Source organism: Xyrauchen texanus, chromosome 20 (genome assembly GCF_025860055.1).
Source record: "Xyrauchen texanus isolate HMW12.3.18 chromosome 20, RBS_HiC_50CHRs, whole genome shotgun sequence".
Taxonomy (NCBI): domain Eukaryota; kingdom Metazoa; phylum Chordata; class Actinopteri; order Cypriniformes; family Catostomidae; genus Xyrauchen; species Xyrauchen texanus.
In genome coordinates, this window is record NC_068295.1 from 40,257,682 (window position 1) to 40,280,066 (window position 22,385).

At 47.7% G+C, this 22,385-nt stretch overlaps 1 protein-coding gene across 1 annotated transcript in view; it reads right to left on the minus strand.

Annotated features, from left to right (window-relative positions):
• Nucleotides 1-368: 368 nt before the first annotated feature.
• Nucleotides 369-22,385, minus strand: part of LOC127660547 (pleckstrin-like) — a 29,995-nt gene continuing 7,978 nt past the window's right edge. The window contains exons 5-9 of the mRNA XM_052150867.1: nucleotides 16,398-16,582; nucleotides 9,195-9,299; nucleotides 7,161-7,244; nucleotides 6,996-7,068; nucleotides 369-1,423 (exon numbers count right to left, since the gene is read on the minus strand). Of these exons, the coding sequence (XP_052006827.1) occupies nucleotides 1,284-1,423; nucleotides 6,996-7,068; nucleotides 7,161-7,244; nucleotides 9,195-9,299; nucleotides 16,398-16,582 (587 nt within the window). The 3' untranslated portion in view covers nucleotides 369-1,283. The remainder of the gene's footprint in view (nucleotides 1,424-6,995; nucleotides 7,069-7,160; nucleotides 7,245-9,194; nucleotides 9,300-16,397; nucleotides 16,583-22,385) is intronic.

A 22,385-nucleotide genomic window follows, 5' to 3' on the forward strand; every position in this document is an offset into this window, starting at 1 on the left:
TTTTTGTATCTCCTGATTATTAACATTTCCTACTGCACCAAATGTCGCTGACTTCAGCATGAGCAGAACTATTCGCTCACTGTCGCATCTGGGACGCTTCTGGGGCACTTCACCTCACTTCTGGGATGCTTCAACGCGCTGCTCACGCCCCGCTCATGTCCTGCTCACGGAGGATATGTGAAATTGACATAAGGGGTTCACAACACAAGCATCAGTTCCCATTGTAAGTGAATATAAGGTGGCCCCACAAAAAATATTTGTTCACTTTTAGACACTTAAGCCAAATTTAAAAATGTCTGAATTATTTGTATTATAAACAAATGATTAAACTAAGTGGCTGTTACGAATGAGGCAGCGAGGAGAGAGGATCTAAATGCGGGACTTCTTTATTAAATGAACAAACAAATAAACAAAGGAAAAACCCTCAATGGGGAAATAAACATAAACCGAGAACTAGGGCAAGGAACACAGACCAGGCTTGAACTACATTCAACGAACGACAAGGAGTGAACAAAAAGCAGGGCTTAAATAACCAGGGAGTGATGACTGAATTAGACACAGGTGAGAACAATGAACAAAATGGCAGTGGTGATGGCAGGTGGATTCTGGGAAGTGTAGTACATTTAACAATGACAAGTGAAACCCAGGGCAGACAACAAGGGAATGGTGACAGTGGCATGCATCTGCAAAAACAAAATTGTCATAAAATAATAGTATAGCAATTTTTGCAATGACTTTAACTAACTGGTGTCAAGGTGATTTTTTAGTAGATGTATGGCCTCTGTATCAGAAAAGAGCTCAGTAGGGCTAAGCTGATCCAATATATTTTTTTCTTGACAACCTCCTCCAGCCTAAAAACATAACTTTTTTTTTTTAACTCATGCAGAGCTACAGCAAGCGTTACTAATTTAAAAATAACAGGAAATTGCTAGACAGTGTAGGTTCCCTTATTGGTTTCCACCATGTTGACATCTCCCGATGGGCACATGAGTGCTAGTGCAGTATCTATTCTGTATAGTGAAACAACATATTTGCCCAGATCCTGTCTCTATAGTGAGAAAAATGTCACATGATTATTAGAAAGCTTCTTGTTTTGTGCAAATGCTGAAGGTAAAAACAACAACAAACTTTGGAACATGTCTGACGCGTAGCCAAATTTGTGTGAGTTTCGCAAAGAATTTCAACATACACTCTGCATATATTATAAGAACAGCATGACTTTATTTATTTATTGAGCTTCAAATTACAGCATGGGTCAGGGCCACTGCATAAATCTTATCCGATTATTTGCCAGACTTTGCCACACTTTGGATGGCTTTGATCCAGTCTGTGCGCTCATTGGCTGAAGCTGCCTGCAGGTAGTAGTGTATCTCATCTGAAGTGATGATTTCAAAGAGATTCCCATCAACCTCGTATCTCTTGGCTGCAGGAGTTGTGAAGAAGAGACAAAAATATTTGAACATTATAGTAATAGTAACATTTTAACCATTCTTGGAACTGAATATCTCAATAAGAGCTTAATATTCTTTATAAGAGCTGATTTGTGTGTAACCCCGCTCCCCCAAAATTTGCATAAAAGATTATTATAGTATAGTATAATGCAACGCTTATTTAAAAAAGCATAAATTATAGGCATTAAAAAACAAAGCAAATACCAGAATTATGTAGAAACACTTTAGAACTGGAATAATTTATCTTTACTTTTTTATATTTTATTTTTTTGCATTATGGTAATGAGAATTGGTGGGAGGGGCTGTGCTTAATTGTCACGAACCCCGCTCCTCTGCCCCATCCCCGCTTTCGTCGCACGCACACACTCCCTCCACGAGCTCACACGCTCGTTCCGCCCCCTCGAGCTCGCACGCTTGTTTTGCTCCCTCGAGCTCACGTGCTCGTACGCTATCTCTTCCCCCGAGCTCTCACGCTCGTTTTGCTCCCTCGTGCTCTCCTGCTCGTACGCTATCTCCCCCCTCGGGCTCTCATGCACGCTGCTATGGCCAGAACATTATGACCACCTGCACTCGTCTCAATCACCCCTTTATTCGTTTCACCTGCACTCGTCTCGTCACCTTTCATTGTTTACACCTGCACCTTCCCCTATAAATACCACAGCACATCCGTTTCACGGGGGTTGGTTATTGTGTTCTAGTTTACCCCGCATCTTCGCCCCCCGCTAGTCTTGTCTAGTTTTGTACTCCTCTTGTTTACCCCTTAGCTTGCCAACTCTAGTGTTCCCCTAGCTCCCCTGTTTAGTATCTCGTTGCTTTCATTCTGATTACCCCGGCTTTGATCCCCACGCCTTCCTCGACCTCTCTCCCGGATTTGCCCCTTTGTTCCATTCTGATTCCCCGGCTTCGACCTCCCGCTCTCGTTGACCATTCTCATTTGGATTTGCCCTTGTTTGTACTTTTGCCTGCTTTGCTTTGTGAATAAAGCAGTTTCCCATCGACATTGTGACTGTCTCGTCTTGTGTGTGTGTGTGAGGGTTACAGAATAACCAACCCCACCGAAGACAGTCACAATGCATCACGCGGAGGTTTCGCACAGCTCACTAGAGCAGAGGTACACGTCACATTCAGCGCGAGGAGCTACGATATGGAGACATGACCAAGCGCTCGCAGCCCAGAGGCAGCAGGTATGTACTATGTCTGAAATATTTCACCCTGTTTCATCTGTGTCTGCCCCTGACCGTTGATGCTTTCCACGCATCCGCGAGCGCCGTATGCTCTCCATCCCCGGAGAGGTTTTATGGCTCTTCGGACGCGAACCAAGGGTTTTCCGTGCAAGGCAGTGGTTATGTAACTCATAACCCCGTTCTTGACATTATGGAGCCAGCAGCCCGACTCTTGGTTTTGCGCCAGGGGAGCCAACCCTTGGAGGCTTATATTATGGATTTTTGTGCCCTGGCGTACCAGGTGAATTTTGATGAGGTGGCTCTGAAAGACATTTTTTCAACATGGACTGAATGAGCCAGCCTCATCATTCATGCCTGGTGGTCGCTGCTCCCTTAACCTGGCTCAGTTAATTGACCTCGCCCTACTGTACGCTGGTACCTCGTTTACTGTAGGGGAGGCAGACACTGAACCAGCGCTCCACACCAGGGCCCCCGTCTTGAAGCCTACCATGGCCCCCGTCTTGAAGCCTGACACGGCCCCCGTCCTGAAGCCTGACACGGCCCCCGTCCCGAAGCCTGACACGGCCCCAGTCCCGAGGCCTGTCACGGCCCCAGTCCCGAAGCCTGTCACGGCCCCAGTCCCGAAGCCTGTCACGGCCCCAGTCCCGAAGCCTTACACGGCCCCAGTCCCGAAGCCTTACACGGCCCTAGCCCCGAAGCCTGACACGGCCCTAGTCCTGAAGCCTTACACGGCCCTAGCCCCGAAGCCTTACACGGCCCTAGCCCCGAAGCCTGACACGGCCCTAGCCCCGAAGCCTTACACGGCCCCAGCCCCGAAGCCTGTCACGGCCCCAGTCTCGAAGCCTAGCACGGCCAGCGAGCCAGCGCCCATGCCCGCCACGGCCAGAGAGCCAGCGCCCATGCCCGCCACGGCCAACGAGCCAGCGCCCATGCCCGCCACGGCCAACGAGCCAGCGCCCATGTCTGCCACGGTCGGCGAGCCAGCGCCTGTAGCCTCGACCACCCCAGAGCCAGCGCCTGTAGCCTCGACCGTCCCCCATGGCCACGTCCCCTGTTGGCCGAAGACATAATAGAAGGAAGAGGGCCCCTTCTCCCCAGTCTCGTCTTGTGCTCAAGACCGCAGAGGTTCCCTCAGAGTCTTCCACAGCTCTACCGACCTCTGCTCCGCCCTCAGAGTCTTCCACGGCTCTGCCGGGTTCTGCTCCGCCCCCAGAGTCTTCCACGGCTCTGCCGGGTTCTGCTCTGCCCCCAGAGTCTTCCACGGCTCTGCCGGGTTCTGCTCCGCCCCCAGAGTCTTCCACGGCTCTGCCGGGTTCTGCTCCGCCTCCAGAGTCTTCCACGGCTCTGCCGGGTTCTGCTCCGCTCCCAGAGTCTTCCATGATTCTGCCAGCCTCTGCTCCGCTCTCAGAGTCTTCCACGGCTCTGCCAGCCTCTGCTCGCCCCTCAGAGCCCTCGCGGCCTCCGCCTCACGAACCTCCCAAGCCTCCCAGGGCTCCTCCTCTCGAGCCTCCCAGGCCTCCTCCTCTCGAGCCTCCTAGGGCTCCGTTTCTCGAGCCTCCCAGAGCTCTACCTCCCAAGCCCCCCAGGGTTCTGCCTTTCAAGTCTCTCGAGCCTCCCAGAGCTCTACCCCTCGAGCCTCCCAGAGCTCCGCCTCTCAAGCCTCCCAGGGCTTCTCCTCTCGAGTCTTTCAGGGCTCCCCCTCCTTCCAAGCCTCTCAGGGCTTCTCCTCCCGAGTCTTTCAAGGCTCCTCCTCCCAAGCCTCCCAGAGCTCTACCTCCCAAGCCCCCCAGGGTTCTGCCTTTCAAGTCTCTCGAGCCTCCCAGAGCTCTACCCCTCGAGCCTCCCAGAGCTCCGCCTCTCAAGCCTCCCAGGGCTTCTCCTCTCGAGTCTTTCAGGGCTCCCCGTCCTTCCAAGCCTCTCAGGGCTTTCCTCTCGAGTCTTTCAGGGCTCCACCCCTCAAGCCTCTCACGGCTTCGCCTATCGAGTCTTTCATGGCTCCACCCCTCAAGCCTCTCACGGCTTTGCCTCTCGAGTCTCTCAGGGCTCCTCCCCCTCTCAAGCCTCTCAGGGCTTCCCCTCTCACGTCTTTCAGGGCTCCTCCTCCCCTCGAGCCTCTCAGGGCTCCTCCTCCCCTCGAGCCTCTCAGGGCTCCGCCCCTCGAGTCTTTCATGGCTCCACCCCTCAAGCCTCTCATGGCGTCGTCTCTCGAGTCTCTTAGGGCTCCTCCTCCTCTCGAGCCTCTCAGGGCTCCGTCCCCCAAGCCTCTCGAGCCTTCCAGGACTCTGCCTCTAGAGCCTCCTACGGCTCCGCCTCTCGGGCCTCCTACGGCTCCCCCTCCAGAGCCTCCCACGGCTCCACCTCCCGAGCCTCTCACGGCTCTGATCCCAAAGACTCCAGAGCTTTCTAGGGCTCCACCTCTCGAGCCTCCTACGGCTCCACCTCTCGGGCCTTCTACGGCTCTACCCCCCGAGACTACAGAGCCTGCCAGGCCGTCGCCTCGGAAACCTCCCATGACGCCGCCTCCCTTGGCTCCACCTCCAGAGCCTTCCAGGCCTTCGCCCCTAAAGCCTCCTTCGGCTCCACCTCCAGAGCCTTCCAGAACCCCGCCTCCAGAGCCGCCTACGGTGCCGCCTCTGACGGCTCCGCCTTTCACGGCTCAGCCCGGACTTCCTGACCCCCTCCCTGTCCTGTGGCCTCTTCCCTGGCCTCCGGACCCTATTCCTGTCCGGTGGTCACCTTCCAGACCCCCGGACCCAGTCCCTGTCCTCCAGTCGCCGTCCAGACCCCCTGACCCAGTCTCTGCCCTTTGGATGCCCCCTAGATCTCCCGTCCATCCGCCTGTCCGCTATGTTCCCCTTGACCTTGCCTTGAAACTGCCCATTGACCCCATGGACTGTCTCATTTCCCTCTGTGCCCCTTGGACTGTCCTCAATTTTGTTTGTGTGTTTTGTGGGTTGTCTGTTCAGGGTTTTTTGTTTGTTGGGATTGTCCAGCACCACTTCCTCGCAACCGAGCGCGGCCGTCAGGAGCCGTCCGTTTTAGAGGGGGGAGTACTATCACGAACCCCGCTCCTCTGCCCCATCCCCGCTTTCGTCGCACATGCACACACTCCCTCCACGTGCTCACACGCTCGTTCCGCCCCCCTCGAGCTTGCACGCTCGTTTTGCTCCCTCGAGCTCACATGCTCGTACGCTATCTCTTCCCCCGAGCTCTCATGCTCGTTTTGCTCCCTCGTGCTCTCCTGCTCGTACGCTATCTCCCCCCTCGGGCTCTCATGCACGCTCCTATGGCCAGAACATTATGACCACCTGCACTCGTCTCAATCACCCCTTTATTCATTTCACCTGCACTCGTCTCGTCACCTTTCACTGTTTACACCTGCACCTTCCCCTATAAATACCACAGCACATCCGTTTCACGGGGGTTGGTTATTGTGTTCTAGTTTACCCCGCATCTTCGCCCCCCGCTAGTCTCGTCTAGTTTTGTACTCCTCTTGTTTACCCCTTAGCTTGCCAACTCTAGTGTTCCCCTAGCTCCCCTGTTTAGTATCTCGTTGCTTTCATTCTGATTACCCCGGCTTTGACCCCCACGCCTTCCTCGACCTCTCTCCCGGATTTGCCCCTTTGTTCCATTCTGATTCCCCGGCTTCGACCTCCCGCTCTCGTTGACCATTCTCATTTGGATTTGCCCTTGTTTGTACTTTTGCCTGCTTTTTTATTTGTGAATAAAGCAGTTTCCCATCGACATTGTGACTGTCTCGTCTTGTGTGTGTGTGTGCGGGTTACATTAATTGTCATAGTAAATAATGTTGATAAACATAAACGATGCAAAAAATATTGATAGACCTAACAATTGGCTTTATTTTATTTTTCAAAATATATATATATATATTTAATTATTTCTAGAGCTGCACAATTAATCTAAAAAAGAATCAATATTACAATACAACTGTCAACATTAACTAATTGTGAAACGTGCCAAATAAAGCCATACTGTGTGTAGGTCTACTCATATTGTGTCATAATGTTATTTTCTTTAGCAATTTAAAGTCCGTTGCTCACTTTCTGTGCACTTGATCCACCCAAAATAAGTAATTTAAGGTAAATTATATTCTAAATGAATTACAATATCAAGGGAAATAATCATCAATTATTATTTTACTTGTGCAGCCCTAATAAAAACATGTATGGGACAGGTTTTGTGAAATTTAGCCAATTTGTGTCATTATAATTTACACAATGCCATATTTCTAAAGCACTGGATGCTGTTTCATTACTATGCATTAAAGTGTGCTGTTGTCATCATGTTATATTTTATCATTCATTTATAATATATTGACACCATTGGCTTGTTGTCATACCTTCAGGCACATATTCAACTGCAGTCACAACTGATCCACGCAGGTGAATGGAACCAAGCAGATCATCCTCACCCTTACAGAGAGAGACAGACAAGTAGTATAAGGCTTTAATTCTACATGAGCACAAAAAAGGGAAAAAATCTTAAATAACAGAACTGTGCTCACCTTGGTGGGATCATAGTAGTGGATATAAGCAGGATCATCTCTGATGACAAACTTCCTGACTTTCCAGTTCTTTCTCCGGTGGCCCTGTTTAGGAAAAAAACAAGGAATTAAGTAAGGAGTGTCTGAGGACATCTACTGTATGTTGTATCTGGAAAAAATCTCACCAAATGCCCTTTAGGTCACTGTGTGTGTGTGTGTGTGTGTGTGTGTGTGTGTGTGTGTGTAGCCCGTGTAGCCCGTCGTCCTCTAGGTTAATCAAGGGAGATCTCTAGAACGCCATGCGCATAAGTTCATTTTATTCTAATGTATTAGTGAAATTGCACCGTTCATCATTTCAGTAAAGTGCATGCCATTGCTTTGATTGTTGTTGATGCATTTGTTTGTACAAGTTAGTAATAACTGCATAATTAAAAGAGTCTTTTGTTTTTATTAGTTTTAACTTTTGGAATTACTGCATTTATGTACAAATTTGTCTTAAAATCTGGTTTGATCTTCAAATTATAACACATAAATTATTGTTTTGTTCTTGTACATATTGAATACATCATTTCAAACATTTACAGTGTAGGTTAGAAGTATCTGAACCCCTAAGCTAATAACGTCAACAAAATCTAAATAGTGTCACGAGTTGACAAACCTGGCATCCAGTTAATGAAACAAGATGTGGAGGTGTGGGTTAGAGCTACTTTGACTTATAAAAAGCAGTTCTGTAAGGAAGAATGGTCATACATTTCTTCTGAACATTGTGCAGGTCTAATCTGCAGCTACTAGAAATGCTTGGTTGACTTTATTGCTGCCAAAGGAGGATCGATTAGTTATTAAATAATTTTTTAGGAGTCTAACCATTAAGAATTTTTTTCAATGTGAAATTCTCATGAAAATGAAGTAAAAAAACAATTCCCAAATTAACGTTATGCATCCTGACTTTTACATATCAGTTACATTCCTCTAAAATTACTGTATTGCATGATCTTATAAATACTGATTACTGAATAGCTAAAGCCAGAGTCACGCTTGCCAAATTTTTCATCAGATTTTCATGCAAAATGTTCATTTACATAATCGCTATCCAGTGTCCAGGTGAGAGACGGAGAGCGCATTAGAGACTTCCACCAGGAGGTCGTTTATCCAACTGGGAAAGCACATAAAAAATGATAGAAATGTTTTTTAATTTGCTGGGGCGGCACATCAAGTGATCAAAGACCTTCTTCTTTTCCTGAAGATCTGACAAGACATCATGCTGATCTGAGCATTTTCATCAGTGATAGCTCTGGGCCACATATCATCACAAATGCAGATTGTAATCCACAGTGATTCTGTCACCAAGCGTTTTCCTGGGGTTCTCCTACACTAAAATGACTAATGAAATCAGAAAGCAGAGGCACAACAGTCAGTAAATTATTTTCACACTGAAGCTGCATCTGGACATACACTTTCTACAGCAAGCCCAGAGTGGATATATACACAATCACACACATTCACAAGGTAAAGTTACTCCATGAATCACATCCTAAATCACTTTATTACAATTATTTATGTTCATGCGGCACTCTTGATTTTATTTTTGCAAGTTGTTAAGTGTGACACGCTCAGATAAAATTGATTTGTTTGGAATATACTTGTGTGACGCCGGCTTAAGAATCAATATTGGGAATGATAGGAATTACCAAAAAGCTAAAAAGTAAAAAATCTGGACGCATTACGATAACGAGAATGAGATTAAGGTGCATACACTATTTTGCATTATGTTCTAAAAATTCGAAAATAGGCTTAATTTTCTTTATGCAAATTTGTACCATTATTTTGGGTTGAAATATGTTATGGACATATTGGACCTTGACAGGTTTTTTTAGATTTATTTATTTTTTCTGTTAGCAACAGGCCACAAATATCCAACCGACAACCAGCTGAATGAACCTTGCAATTAATTACCGGTGTGGATGTCAATGCCCAGAGATATTAGCAGGTCATTGCTACCATCAAACTTTAACTACTGCTCTTTATACTGTATGTTAGAGCAGTGCAATGTCTTACCTGCTTCAGCAAACAGCCCTGTTTGACTATTGCACCTCTAAACTCCTCCTTCATGATCGCATCCTCATCACTGGAGTAACCCTCACAAAAGAAACCACTATCTGCCTGCAATTCAACAAACAAACACTTCTGCTTCAAAAAGAGCAACTTCATTCACACTTGCAAGTGCTATATACATGTAAATTCACCCCATAATAGATTTGTAGCATACTGGAATATAATATGGCTGACTTCCAAATCTAGTGAGCTGCCTTGATGTCAATTGCATACCTAGGGTTACAAAACAAACATAGCTGAAATGAAAACTCATAAGGTAATGATTTGGATTTTAGGCACAATTCTGCTATCTACTTTTTTGGTACAGGCTTTGTGTCAGGAGAGCACCTTTGATGCTTTACAATGGTGCCTTTGTAGGCAAGCTCACTAGGTTTCAAAACACATATGCATACTTCCCTACTATATAGTATGCCAATGGATAAGTATGTCCGAATCCTCAGTATTCATAAAACGAATCAGTTACTAACGTAACCTCGGTTCTCTCTAGATGAGGGAACGAGTATTGCGTAAGCTAGCTTACGCTACGGGAAAGATTCATCTTTTCTGAGATATTGAAGCCAAAAAATTATCCTTAATTTTTGTATCCATTGTCAACGCAGTGCGGCAGCTGCAGACCTTGAGCGGGCTAGCTAGCGAGCTCATAGGTTGCTCTGCGGCAACTGCTGCAGCTTATAGACGAGCTTGGGCTAACTCGCATCCAATGAGAGGCGTCCGCGCTCACTGCATCAAAGCCCGCCAAAAGGGCGTGACTAGAGTGCATATAAGCGTAGTTCGTGAGGCTGGAACCCTGGTTTTCATTGAATGAAGCTGAAAAATCGCTGTGGCGCGAAGCACGCGGCGATTACGCAATACTCGCTCCTCATCTAGAGAGAACCGAGGTTACGTTAGTAACCGATTCATTCTCTTACGAGAGGTTCTCTCAGTATTGCGTAAGCTAGCTTACGCTCACGGAACCCTTTGTCAACGCCGTCGCGCCAAGCATCCACTGCATGAGCCCCAGGGAATTAAGGGGACCCGGGGAGCCCTTGTGAGTGGGGAATTAATATTTGGCCGGCAAGAGTGCGGGCCAGTGTGTGTGTAGTACATAAGCACATAGACAGAGTGGCGGTGCCGGTCTGTGTGGACTGTGTCCCATTAATGCAGCTCACCAGGGGAGCTGTAGCGTATTAAACCGCTAGCAGTTTAGCCTGCAGAGCGGGTACTTCCAGATTGTAAAATCTGACAAAGGTGGAGGGGGAAGCCCAGCCCGCTGCCACACATATGTCATGAATGGAAATCCTGCTGGACCATGCCCACGAGGAGGCCATGCTTCTAGTGGAGTGAGCCTTAATGCCTAGCGGGCATGGTAGGTCTTTGACGCCAGCACGCTGCAGCAATAGCGTCCACTATCCATCTGGACAGTGTCTGTTTCGAGGCGGCGAGACCTTTGGTGCACCCTCCGAACGAACGAAAAGCTGCTCGGAGCTTCTGAAAGATGCGGAGCGCGCAGTATACAATCTCAGTGCTCTGACTGGGCAAAGGAGATTGGCGTCGCGTTCGCTATCAGATGCTGGAAGCGCCGACAAGGAAATGATCTGTGCTCTGAAAGGAGTACCGACCACCTTGGGGACGTAGCCGTGTCTAGGCTTTAAAATGACCTTGGAGTCACTTGGTCCAAACTCAAGACACGCAGTACTGACAGGTCTCCCACCCGTTTAACTGATGATAGGGCAGTTAGAAAAACGGTTTTAAGTGAGAGGTGTTTCACATCCACGGATTGAAGCGGTTCGAAAGGGGGGGCTTTCATAGCTTCGAGAACTATAGAAAGGTCCCAGATAGGAACCGATGGGGGCGCGGAGGGTTCATCCTTCTAGCTCCCTGAGGAAGCCGGATGACCAGCTCGCTTTTACCCTGTGACTGGCCGTGCAGGGGTTCAGCGAACGCCGCGACGGCTGCCACGCATACACTTTGAGCGTGGATGGGGATCTGCCCTTATCCAGCAGCTCTTGTAAAAACACGAGCAGCGGCGACACCCCACATGTCCGTGGGTCCAGGTCTCTGTCGGTGCACCATTTTGAAAACACAGACCATTTTGACGCATAGAGTCTTCTCGTGGAGGGGGCTCTAGTGTGTATGATGGTGTTTATTACTCCTTCTGGCAAAGCGACGGGTAGTCGTTGATCACCCACGCGTGTAGCCCAGCGCTCTGGGTGGGGATGCCAGATCGTTCCGCTGAGCTTGCGAGAGGAGATCTGCTCTCACTGGGATGGGCCACGGCGCTGTCAGTGACAGCTGCCTAAGCTCCGGGAACCATGTTTGATTCTCCCAGCGGGGCTATGAGGAGCACCGAGTGGCGCGTTTCCTGATCCTCTGCATTACCTGTGGCAATAGCGAGATGGGAGGGAAGGCGTAAAGCAGGCGGTTGGGCCAGTCCTGGGCCAGCTGCGTCCTCGCTGAGAAAAATATTGGGCAGTGAGAGTTCTCTTCTGACACAAAGAGGTCTATCTCTGCTCTGCCGAATATGCGCCATAACGTCTGGACTGTTTGAGCGTGCAGGGACCATTCCCCTGGGGAATATTGTCTCTGGACAGTCTGTCTGGGCCGTCGCTCAGGTGGCCTGGCACGCGCGTCGCCCTCAGCGAGCGCAGGTGGCGCTGGGACCAACTCAGTATGCGTTTCGTCAGATGGAAGAGGTTCCTGGATCTGACACCGCCCTGGCGGTTTAGATAGGATACCACAGACCTGTTGTCCGAGCGGACCAGGACGTGGTGACCCTGAATGATCGGGAGGAAGCGCCGCGGCGTACTTGACCGCTATCATTTCCAGACAATTTATGTGAAGGAGCTTTTCCTGAACTGACCATAGGCCAAAAACCGGAGAGCCCTTGCAGACCGCGCCCCAACCCGTGTTGGACGCGTCTGACGAGATGACTTTTCGGCGAGATACAGCTCCCATCATCACTCCCCGCTGATACCACTCGGCCACTCTCCAGGGCTGCAGAGCTGAAATACAGGTCTGAGTCACTCTGATTGGCTGGCGGCCTGTGGCCCAAGCCCGGCGAGACGCCGGGTGTTTAGCCAATGCTGAAGCGGGCGATGCGCAGTAAACCCAGTTGAAGTACTGCTGCGGCTGAGGCCATGTAGCCTAGCACTCTCTGAAACTTCTTCAGAGGTGTGAGGTTGTTCATCTGAAATGACGCTGCTAGTCGCTGCACACGGCGCACGCGCTGTGTAGATAAGCGAGCCGTCATTGCCACTGAGTCTAGTTCTATTCCAAGGAAGGAAATTGTCTGACTGGGCTGTAGTGAGCTCTTGGTCCAATTGACTGCAAGGCCCAAACTGTTCAGATGACTGAGGAGAACTGTCCTGTGAGACAGAAGCTCCGTATGTGATTGTGCCAAAATCAGCCAATCGTCCAAATAGTTCAGAATTCGCAAACCCTGACTCCACGAGAGGTGGGAGCGCCAAGCGTCCATGCACTTCGTGAAAGTATGGGGTGCTAAGGACAGGCCGAACGGAAGGACGGTGTATTGATAAACCTGGCCGTCGGCTGAATCTCAAGAATGGCCTGTGACGGGATTTATCTGAATCTGAAAGTATGCATCTTTCAGATCGAGAGAAATAAACCAGTCCCCTGGCGCATCATGCGCGAGGAGTTTGCTGGTTGTAAGCATTTTGAACGGTCTTTTGCAAGCGCTTTGTTCAAAAACCTGAGATCTAATATTGGTCTGAGGCCGCCGTCTTTCTTGGGGACAAGAAAATAACGGCTGTAAAACCCCGACTTCGCTCAGGGAGGCGGCACTCTCTCTATGGCCCTTTTGCACAGAAGGTTTGCTATTTCTGAACGAAGCATGCATGCTGCTTCCGTGTTCACAGTAGTTTCGAGCCACGCTCTGAAGCGAGGAGGACGGCGATCGAACTGTAGCAAATAGCCCTGTTTTATTGTGCTTAACACCCATTCGGATATCCCTGGAATATCTTCCCACGCTTTGAAGCGTAATGGTAGTGGGTGAGTGGCCAAAACGCTCTGATTGCCGCACACAGCGCGCTGAACAGAACGTGTGAGCGCGCTTACTGTGCTTATGCTGGACTGCTCGCAGACAGCATGGACAGGCTGTTCTGTGAGTGACTTCCCGATTGAGGTGAATGGGGAAAGAGTCACGTCTGTTAAGTGATACGCAATCATAGTCACGGGCACGGGACTTACATACAGAGAAGTGTTTGCTGGCCGTGTGACAGAGCGGGCAGAGAATGGGCGCCGCGACGTATTCGTGAGCGCATTTATTGACTCTAACACTCGAGTGGTTCGTAACCGCTTTTGAGTGTGCTCTGATGGGGACACGGAACGTGTAATGCTTGTGTGTAGAGGTGAACACTGGATTGTGGGCACATTTTCTACACATAAGGCTGGTCGTGTGACAGAGCGGCCAGAGAATGGGCACGCGCACGGATTCGTGGGTGCGTTTATTAACCCTAACACTCGAGCGGTTCGCAACCGCTTTATGCGAGTGTGCCGTGATAGGGCCACGGGATGTGTAATGCTTGTGTGTAGAGGTGAACACTGGATTGTGGGCACATTTTCTACACATAAGACATGTTTGCTCTCTGGTATGGACACGGGATGTGTAATGCTTGTGTGTAGAGGTGAACACTGGGTTGTGGGCACATTTTCTACACATATGGCATGCTTGCTCTTTACCAGATTTATTTGGGTCGCCGTGAAAACGGCGTTTGAGCGCAGGCAAGCGGGCGTTAACAACGGCTTGTTGGCTGCTGAATCTACCACTGTAGTAGCCTGAAGGAAGGGGACTGACAGGGGCTAAGCTTTGACGGTGGTCCGCCGCAGCGGGACTGATCCGTCATTTTGTCAACAAAGCTAGGAGGACTTCGGTTGTTCAGGTTTCAGCGCAATTCTAGTCCGAGGCCCGCGGGGCGGCGGTCTGCGGCGGCTGTCTGAGCGCTGATCGAGGGCGGCCGCCCTGTCGACGCTGAGAAGTCTGGCTTTGTTGAGCTGGGCGCTGTGAAGAGGCTCGTGCAGGAGGCTCACGTGGGCGGCCTGCAGAGGAGCTAGCGCGACGAGGCAGAAAGAGATTCATGGCTTGTGTGGCTTTTGGACCTCTGAAAACCGGTCAATGATACCACTCACCGCGGAGCCGAAGAGACCGGATGGAGAGAGCGGTGCGTTGAGGAACGTAGAGCTCTGCTTCTCCCATGTCGGCTAGCGTTAGCCACAGATGTCTCGGTCACAGTCAGCCGCCATGCACTTCCCTATAGCTTGGGCTGCAGCTTTGGTAGCCGGAGGGCGAGGTCCGTAGCACTCCGTATGTCTGCAACTGCCTCTGGATGCCTGCTTTCCTCATCCCACTCCCGCAGAAGGTCCGCTTGGAGGATCTGTAGGACGGCCATAGAGTGCAGAGCAGATGCAGCTTGGCCGGGCGGCGGAATAGGCGCGCCAACACAGGCGGAAGTTGTTCTGCAGGCCTTAGACGGGAGCACTAGTTTAGACCGCCATCTCGCGGAGGGCGGGCAAAGGTGTGCTGCTACCGCGATCCTCGACCGGAGGGATGGAAGCGTAGCTCTTCTCAGTGGCGCCGCCCATCGAAGCAAGAGAGGTGGAGACGTGGGATCGGACCCTGGCCGAGAAAGGCGCATTCCATGATTTGGAAAGCTCGGCGTGGAGTTCCGGCAGGAAGGGAGCGGCCCGGGTAGCAGGTGATGCGCGGCGGCGGCTCTGTAGAAAGCAGCCGTCAAGTCTGTTGGGTGCCTGCTCAAGGGGCGGTGACCAGTCGTATTAGTTCCCCTTCGACTCCGGCGCGGGTCCTGCTGGATTCCTGGGCCGAGGAGGAGGCGTGTGAGCCTGACCACTCCTCGCTGTCCGAAGCCATGATGGAACAGCCCTTATCCTCTGCTTCTTCGTCCGAGATGGCAGCAGAGCAGCCGCTCGGCGGCAACTGCGCGTCCCGGGTGGGCGGGAGGGTGAAGGCGATGCTCGAGGGATGGGCTCCGGCGAGGCAATCGCTTCTACCACTGTTTCCGGCAGCCTTTGAGAGCGGCGCTTTTTCTGCGCTGCTGAACGGAAGGCGGCGCGGCTGCTTCGGTCCTGAGCGCTCGAGTCGAGCCCGCAGGGTCGACATCGGCAGCTCCTCGCAGAGATCGCGATCCGCCCGGCGAGGGCGAGCTCTGCATGCCCCAGTCCCAGGCAGAGAGCGCAGATGATGTGGCGGTCTCCGGTGCTGAGAGGAGCGGCATGAGGCACAAGTGGAGCGAGGCATCTTAAAAAGACGCTTGTACTCTTTTGTGAAGTTCTTTAAGAACTAGCTTGCTTTTAAAAGGATACGTCGCCGGATGGCATAGCTCGCAGGACGGCTGAAGGTGGCGAAGACGGCCGGCTTCTTCGAGCGCTGTCCACGCTTGCTTGATGCCCCTCGAACGGTGACGCGGCTTCCGGTTCAGTGATGCGAAGAGCTCGCCGAAGAGATGAAAATCAGGGTTCCAGCCTACTGAACTACGCTTATATGCACTCTAGTCACGCCCTTTTGGCGGGCTTTGATGCAGTGAGCGCGGACGCCTCTCATTGGATGCGAGTTCGCCCAAGCTCGCTCTATAGGCTGCAGCAGTTGCCGCAGACAACCAATGAGCTTCGCTAGCTAGCCCGGCTCAAGGTCTGCAGCTGCCGCACTGCGTTGACAATGGATACAAAATTAAGGATCATTTTTTGGCTTCAATATCTCAGAAAAGATGAATCTTTCCCGTAGCATAAGCTAGCTTACGCAATACGAGAGAACCTCTCGTAAGAGAACTGTAAACGAGAAATACCCACAGTACACTTTACTATCCCATAATCCATTGGGAGCTGAGATGTCATGTTCAAAATGCTGTATTTAAAAGAAACTGCAGAGAACTGCGAGTCAAACGGTTCTTTTCATTTGTAAGTGCTATATACCAAAAAGTTGTTCCTTGTATTGTTTAACAAAACCAGAGTAAATAATTTTCATGGTTGTTGTTGTTACATCATATATTTGGGCCATGGGACAATACCCATGTTCCTACTTCATACTACTCACATACATACCTAAAGAACGTACGGTTTTACCATTAAATAGAGTACATACTCTGACAGTACGGCATTTCAGACACATTCTTGAAGCTCAGGATTTTGATAACTCACAAAATAATAAAGAGCATCTATCTGATCCAGGAAAACACATTCTGCTTCTTTTTCTGCCCCTTCTTTGGATAGCTCTCCAGCAGGCAGCACAAAGCCCTCATTGAGCAGTCCAGTGGCCAGCATCAACCCCTCAGCTCTGTTTCTGGCCTTTCCCTGAGAGATCAACCAGTCGACCGCTGTGTTTCCTGTGTTTCCCAAAGGAAAAAAAAATGGAAATTGGTTTTTGTTAATAAGTCATAAATACAGTAAGTCTCCAGTTTCTCCAGATTTTCTTCCAAAGAAAAGGGTCCCAGTAATCTGGCATGTGTCTCCTCTATATCTCAACAATGTTGACAAAGATACCAAAATCTGCATCTGAAATTTTCATGAGGAGAAGCGATCTATCTACAGGAGTCTGCCGTTGCACGTAAGTGTGTGTTTATTTCATTGTTTCACTTTGTTTTAGAGTAGTATTCATCACTAGACTTTTGCTGTTTGTTTACTGTGTTGTAGTGTGGTGAACTCGCATCACTTGTCCTAGGGTATTCACTGCTAAGTTTAGAGTCGTTTTCTATTGTGTGTAAACCTAGTGCTGTCTCTAAAAAATAATACCCTAAAACTTATTTTAGAATATTATATATATTGCTAAAGTTTAGCATTGTTTGTTTACGGTATATTGAAGTCACGTTTGTTTTCTGTGATTTGTATTCTCGCGCAACCCTTTGTTTCGGTTACCCACTTGACTTGCTTTGTTGTGCTAAGCAGCATTAATCACTTACGATTTATTATTCCTCTTCTGTAAGTCACTTTGTATAAAAGCGTCTGCTAAATGAATAAATGTAAATGTAAATGTCATTAAATCCTTCCAAAACCAAATGATCTAGGTTTTGCTATGCACACAATTTTATACCTCTATAATCTTCCTGTATGTTCATTTTATTTCTCCCAGGAACATTTAAGAGAAACATCAGAGATACGTTGAGAGGTGCGGAAAGATACAAAGCGTAAATATGCGGTTTTATTAAGGACTGTGGCAGGGCAGAGGGCGGGGCTGGGTCGTGATTCTACACACCAAGTCACTTATCAGGCTAATTAAGCCTCCAAGAGGGATAAAGGCCGATGGCAGACGGTGGTGCGACGAGAGAGAGATAGTTTACGGACATGTCCGGCATGTGTGTGTTTGTGTCTTTTAAGTTTATTATTAAAACTATTATTTATATTGTCAAGCCGGTTCTCGCCTCCTCCTTTCCATTGACCCCTTTACACTGGTGCCGAAGCCCGGGAAGGAGGAGGGATGCCCGTCGCAGAGTCCTCGACACTGCCGTCCACCCAGGGAGCACCACTGCCATCCACCGGGGGAGGTAGTAGACCGACCGCTCATACGCGGTGAACGGCCGCCGTTCCATGAGGCGATTGGGGACTGGACTCCCCGAATGCCTGGAGCAATGGAGCCGCTGCCAGGGGCGGAGGAGAGCCCTGCTATCCCCCAGAAACGCGGAGGGGAGGAGGGAAGTGTTCCCCGACCACCTGGAGCGGTACGGCCGCTGCCAGGGGCGGAGGAGTGTCCTCACGAGTCGCCGAGAAAGCGGAGGGGCGTTCTGACCGCCGGGGTGTCGTGGCTCTGACTCCGGTCCGCCCAGAGAAAAGCAGCTGTCGTTTGCCTGAGAGGGTGGAGAAGTAATCGAGGACCATGCGACGGTGTATCAGAGAACCGGCGAGTAGGTTTTTTGTTTTTTTTTCATCTCTCTCTCCTCTCTCTCTCTCTCACTGCCGCTCTGCATTGGCCTTTTCCCTCTCGTTGAAATTTTTGTGTTTTTTTGGGGTGGTAATACACTGTTACAGGACGTACCCCCCCCCCCCATTTGAATTATTTCTGTTTCACTCCCATTGTCCCCTCCCTCGTCCAGGTAGATGGGGATGACCTGCCGACAGACCGGGGGGGGGGGGGGGTGTATGTCAGGACAGGGGCTCCCCAGCCTGACAGAACAAGAGAGGAATGTGGCAGGGCGGAGGGCGGGCCGGGTCGTGATTATACACACTCTGTCCCTTATCAGGCTAATTAAGCCCCCGAGAGGGATAAAGGCCGATGGCAGAAGGTGGTGCGACGAGAGAGAGATAGTTTACGGACTTGTCCATCATGTGTGGGTTTGTCTTTTAAATTTATTATTAAAACTATTATTTATATTGTCAAGCCAGTTCTCGCCTCCTCTCCATTGACCCCTTTACAAGGACCTATTTCTGTCTGAATCAACCCTTAATAAAGACTTTTGTTGGTGAATAGCCTAATGCAGTCAGGTTGATTCATTCATATTACATTTGACTTGAATAAAATCAGCTAATGCAGCGTAGCTGTCGCCAGCACCTTATTAGGTTACTTGACAAAAAGCTGCAAAAGATTCATTTTAATCTCGACTTTTTATTTGCTCGCTATTCAAGATTCATTAGAGAACCTGTGAGATTCCGATTGGATGAGCCTATAAACCTACTGGAACATGTAATTTTTTATGTATGTCATCTTGAACTCATAATGACACCTAGGGGTGAGGATGCAATATCATATAAATGCCATCATTTTAAGCTAACAATTCCATTGTAGAAATTAATTATTCACAGTCAGCCATGATTAATTTAATATGTGAGTGAAAGTGTCCAATAAGTGTCCTAAAAGTACTGTTTTCGGCTGGTCATGTGACCTAACATAGTGGCCCCCATGAGGAGACCCTCTCCATGTAGAATAAAACAGCTTTTATGAAGTTACTGATATGAATAGAGTCTTCATCTCATGTGAGTGATCATTATTTTATGCATTAGTTTGAAAATTACTATTTATTTCTTTAGGAGTAAAATGAGGAAAAATTACTTTGTGCACCTTTAAATATTTATTAAATGTTGGTGTCTTAGTATATAAATTTTGTCACAGATTTATTTAAGCAATATCACATAAACAAGAGTAGCAATAAAAAATTGTGCTGTAGCACAATTGCAAGGTTGGCATTGCTTTTATACAACAGTTAAGGAATAGTTCACCCAAAAATGAAAATTCTCTCATTATTTACTCAGTGTCATGCCATCCCTGGTGTGTATATGAACTTTCTCATCCATAAAAAAAAATCCATATCTTCAGAATCTGCATGATAAGTCATTTTTTACAATTAATCTCCACCTTACATTTTCTTTTGTTTTGGCAATTTGCATTCTTTGTGCATATCGCCACCTACTTGGCAGGAAGCTTGTTTTAAAAAGTATTAAATATTGATCTGTTTTTCAGCCACACCTAACATACTGCTTCTGATGATATGGATTTAACCACTGGAGTTGTATGGATTTCTTTTATGCTGCCTTTATGTGCATATTGGAGCTTCAAATTTTTGGTACCCATTCACTTGCATTATATGGACCTACAGAGCTGAAAAACCTTTGTTTGCACAGATCTGAGATGGCATGAGGGTGAGTAAATAATAAGAGAATGTTGGGTGAACTTGCCCTTTAAAAACTATAGACAAAAATTGCCCAGTTATTTAGAGCATTTCTTCTCCGCCAGCAAAAATATTTCCAAAAGAAGTTAAAGCATCAAGCACAACTCTACTTTCTGGACTGCATTTATAGTCTGGATTTGAACTAGTGCTGTTTTACATGAATCAGTATTTCTGAGCGAAACTTTTAATCAAATGAATCATTCTTGTTCACTTCCCTTGTTCCGGTGGTGAACGATACTGCGTTCTCTAATCAGTTGAGTCAATAACTGAACAAGATAAAAGATGCTGAATGTTTGCCACCGACTTTAAAAAAAAGTCTGAGCTCCACCCCCTCAGGCCTTCAGAATTTCTATAGAATCCCTCAACAGTACAAATGAATGAGCAACTAAAGTCAGAGTGTCAGATTAATCAGCCAATCAGATTGATTTATTTGTCCTTGGTGGGTGTGGTCTTTAGGATATGTCCCAGTTGAAGCCTTCTAGCTGGCCTTGAGTGACACAATCATGCTTTAAGTGATGTACGTAATTTGGAAGCGAAGAGCACGAGATCTTGATGAGGAGTCGACTGTCACTGCCACATCACCACTGAGAAAGAGATCCTTGTGGATTTAAAAACACAAGATATTCTGCGTGACCGTGTGATGGCTTAATTTATTAATCAGAAAAGGACTGATTTTAATTCAAGTAAATTGGTAAGTGCTTTTTGCTTTGTTACAGCAACATCAGGAGTTTTCTAAGTGAGAATTCAGTGTTGGATCAAGTTTAGAGAAGTAGTGCTGCGTTCCATTAAACTCGGAAAGTCGGATTTTACAACTTCCTACTAGGAAAAGTGCAATGAATGCATCTTGAAGTCAAAATAACAACTTGTAGGCATGTGCAGAAATTCTCAACTCTGAATTCGTAAGTGTAAGTTTTTGTTTTTAAAGTAAGTGATAAACATCCACTTTATTAAGTAATATTGTAAATGAGTTTGTTTCCAGAGTACATGATATTAAAGCTTGTTTAACAAACGCCTGCAGAAACATTACAATCTCTTTTGATAATCGTACAACTGAAGCACAAATGCTAGCGCTGCAGTATTGTTTATCAGTTGGGTTGCTAGGAGACATCTCTAATGAGAGTCAAACCCCTGCTAAGCTAACGGGAGCACTGCAATTCCGAATATCGAGGAATGGAATGCATTTCTGGTCAGAGATTTCAGGTAGGAATATCCCACATCCAACTTGAATGGAACGCAGCTTAACCGTGTATACTGACGGAATGAAATTTATTGCAAGCAACATTTAAATCGCTAATATTAGTATATATAATAATATAAATATATAAATATATTTTTACAGGTATTATAGACCTCCTTGTTTCATATGAATAATGATGATTTTTGAATGTCTGTTCGGGAGACGTTCATTTCCCAAAACAGTCATGCTGCAGTTAAAATTAGGCTTACTTGAACATTAAGTGTCATTTCAAGTTCTGGTTTTCGTGTGTGGACGTGTTTTTAAAATGTCAATTGGTATTACTAGTTAGCTGCGACATTATTCATTGTGAAACTGTGTTTTCTTAATGGCATGAATCCTGCTGAAGTCAGACTTTAAATTCACGGCCTGCCACTGGATTCAAGTAATCTGATTGCAGTTACTGACATTCAAGTTTAAGTTAATTATTTTGAACTACATTACTTGGGTTACACATATATATATATATAAAATACTGTGAAAAGTGTTTTAGAACGTAACTTTAAAATAAATTAATAGGCATGTGGTTGATGCAGACCTTCACACCTTTGTGCTGTTTTCGGCTCTATTTCCATTTTTGTTCATTTCCTTTCACACATTTATTCTTTTTTCTGATGGACAATTTTTTATTGATTCACATATCGAACACAGAAAAACATATATACACAGAATCAACAATTAACCCCAACTATCTCCCCCTCCCAATCCCAACCCCTCCCTGGTCCCCAACTACATCCCAGTACATGATTAGAGACACACACACAAACAATAATAATAATAATCACACTTCTATCGGAAAGACACGCAGGCTTGAGTGACGTTTAAGATGCCATTTATTTGATAAATGTAAAACAGAAAGTAATGTCTCTCTCTTTGGCGTAGGCCCCGTCCGGCGGTCCGAGGGAGTTGTACCCGGAAACGTCATGTCCTGCCGGAGATAGGAGGCCTGCTACACCCGTGCGGGACAGGGCTCAACTGGTGGTGGTGGAGGTTGCAGTGTTAGCACACCGAAACAGCAATGTGATAGATTGTGAGCGGACTTATAAAGCAATGGCTTACATGCGATTGGCTAGGAATTACTGAGTGGACTTATAAAGCAATGGCTTACATGCGATTAGCTAGGAATTACCCAGCTATTGGTGCGATGATGTACAGCTGCTAGTCTTCACGCTAGAACTACGCTGCGCTTCCATATCCAGCAATGTCAGATATCTGCCCCATTTCTCCACAAAAAAGTTCAATTTCCCCAGTCTTCTAAATGACTCTTCTTTAAAGGTCGCCACCCTCCCCATCTCCGAG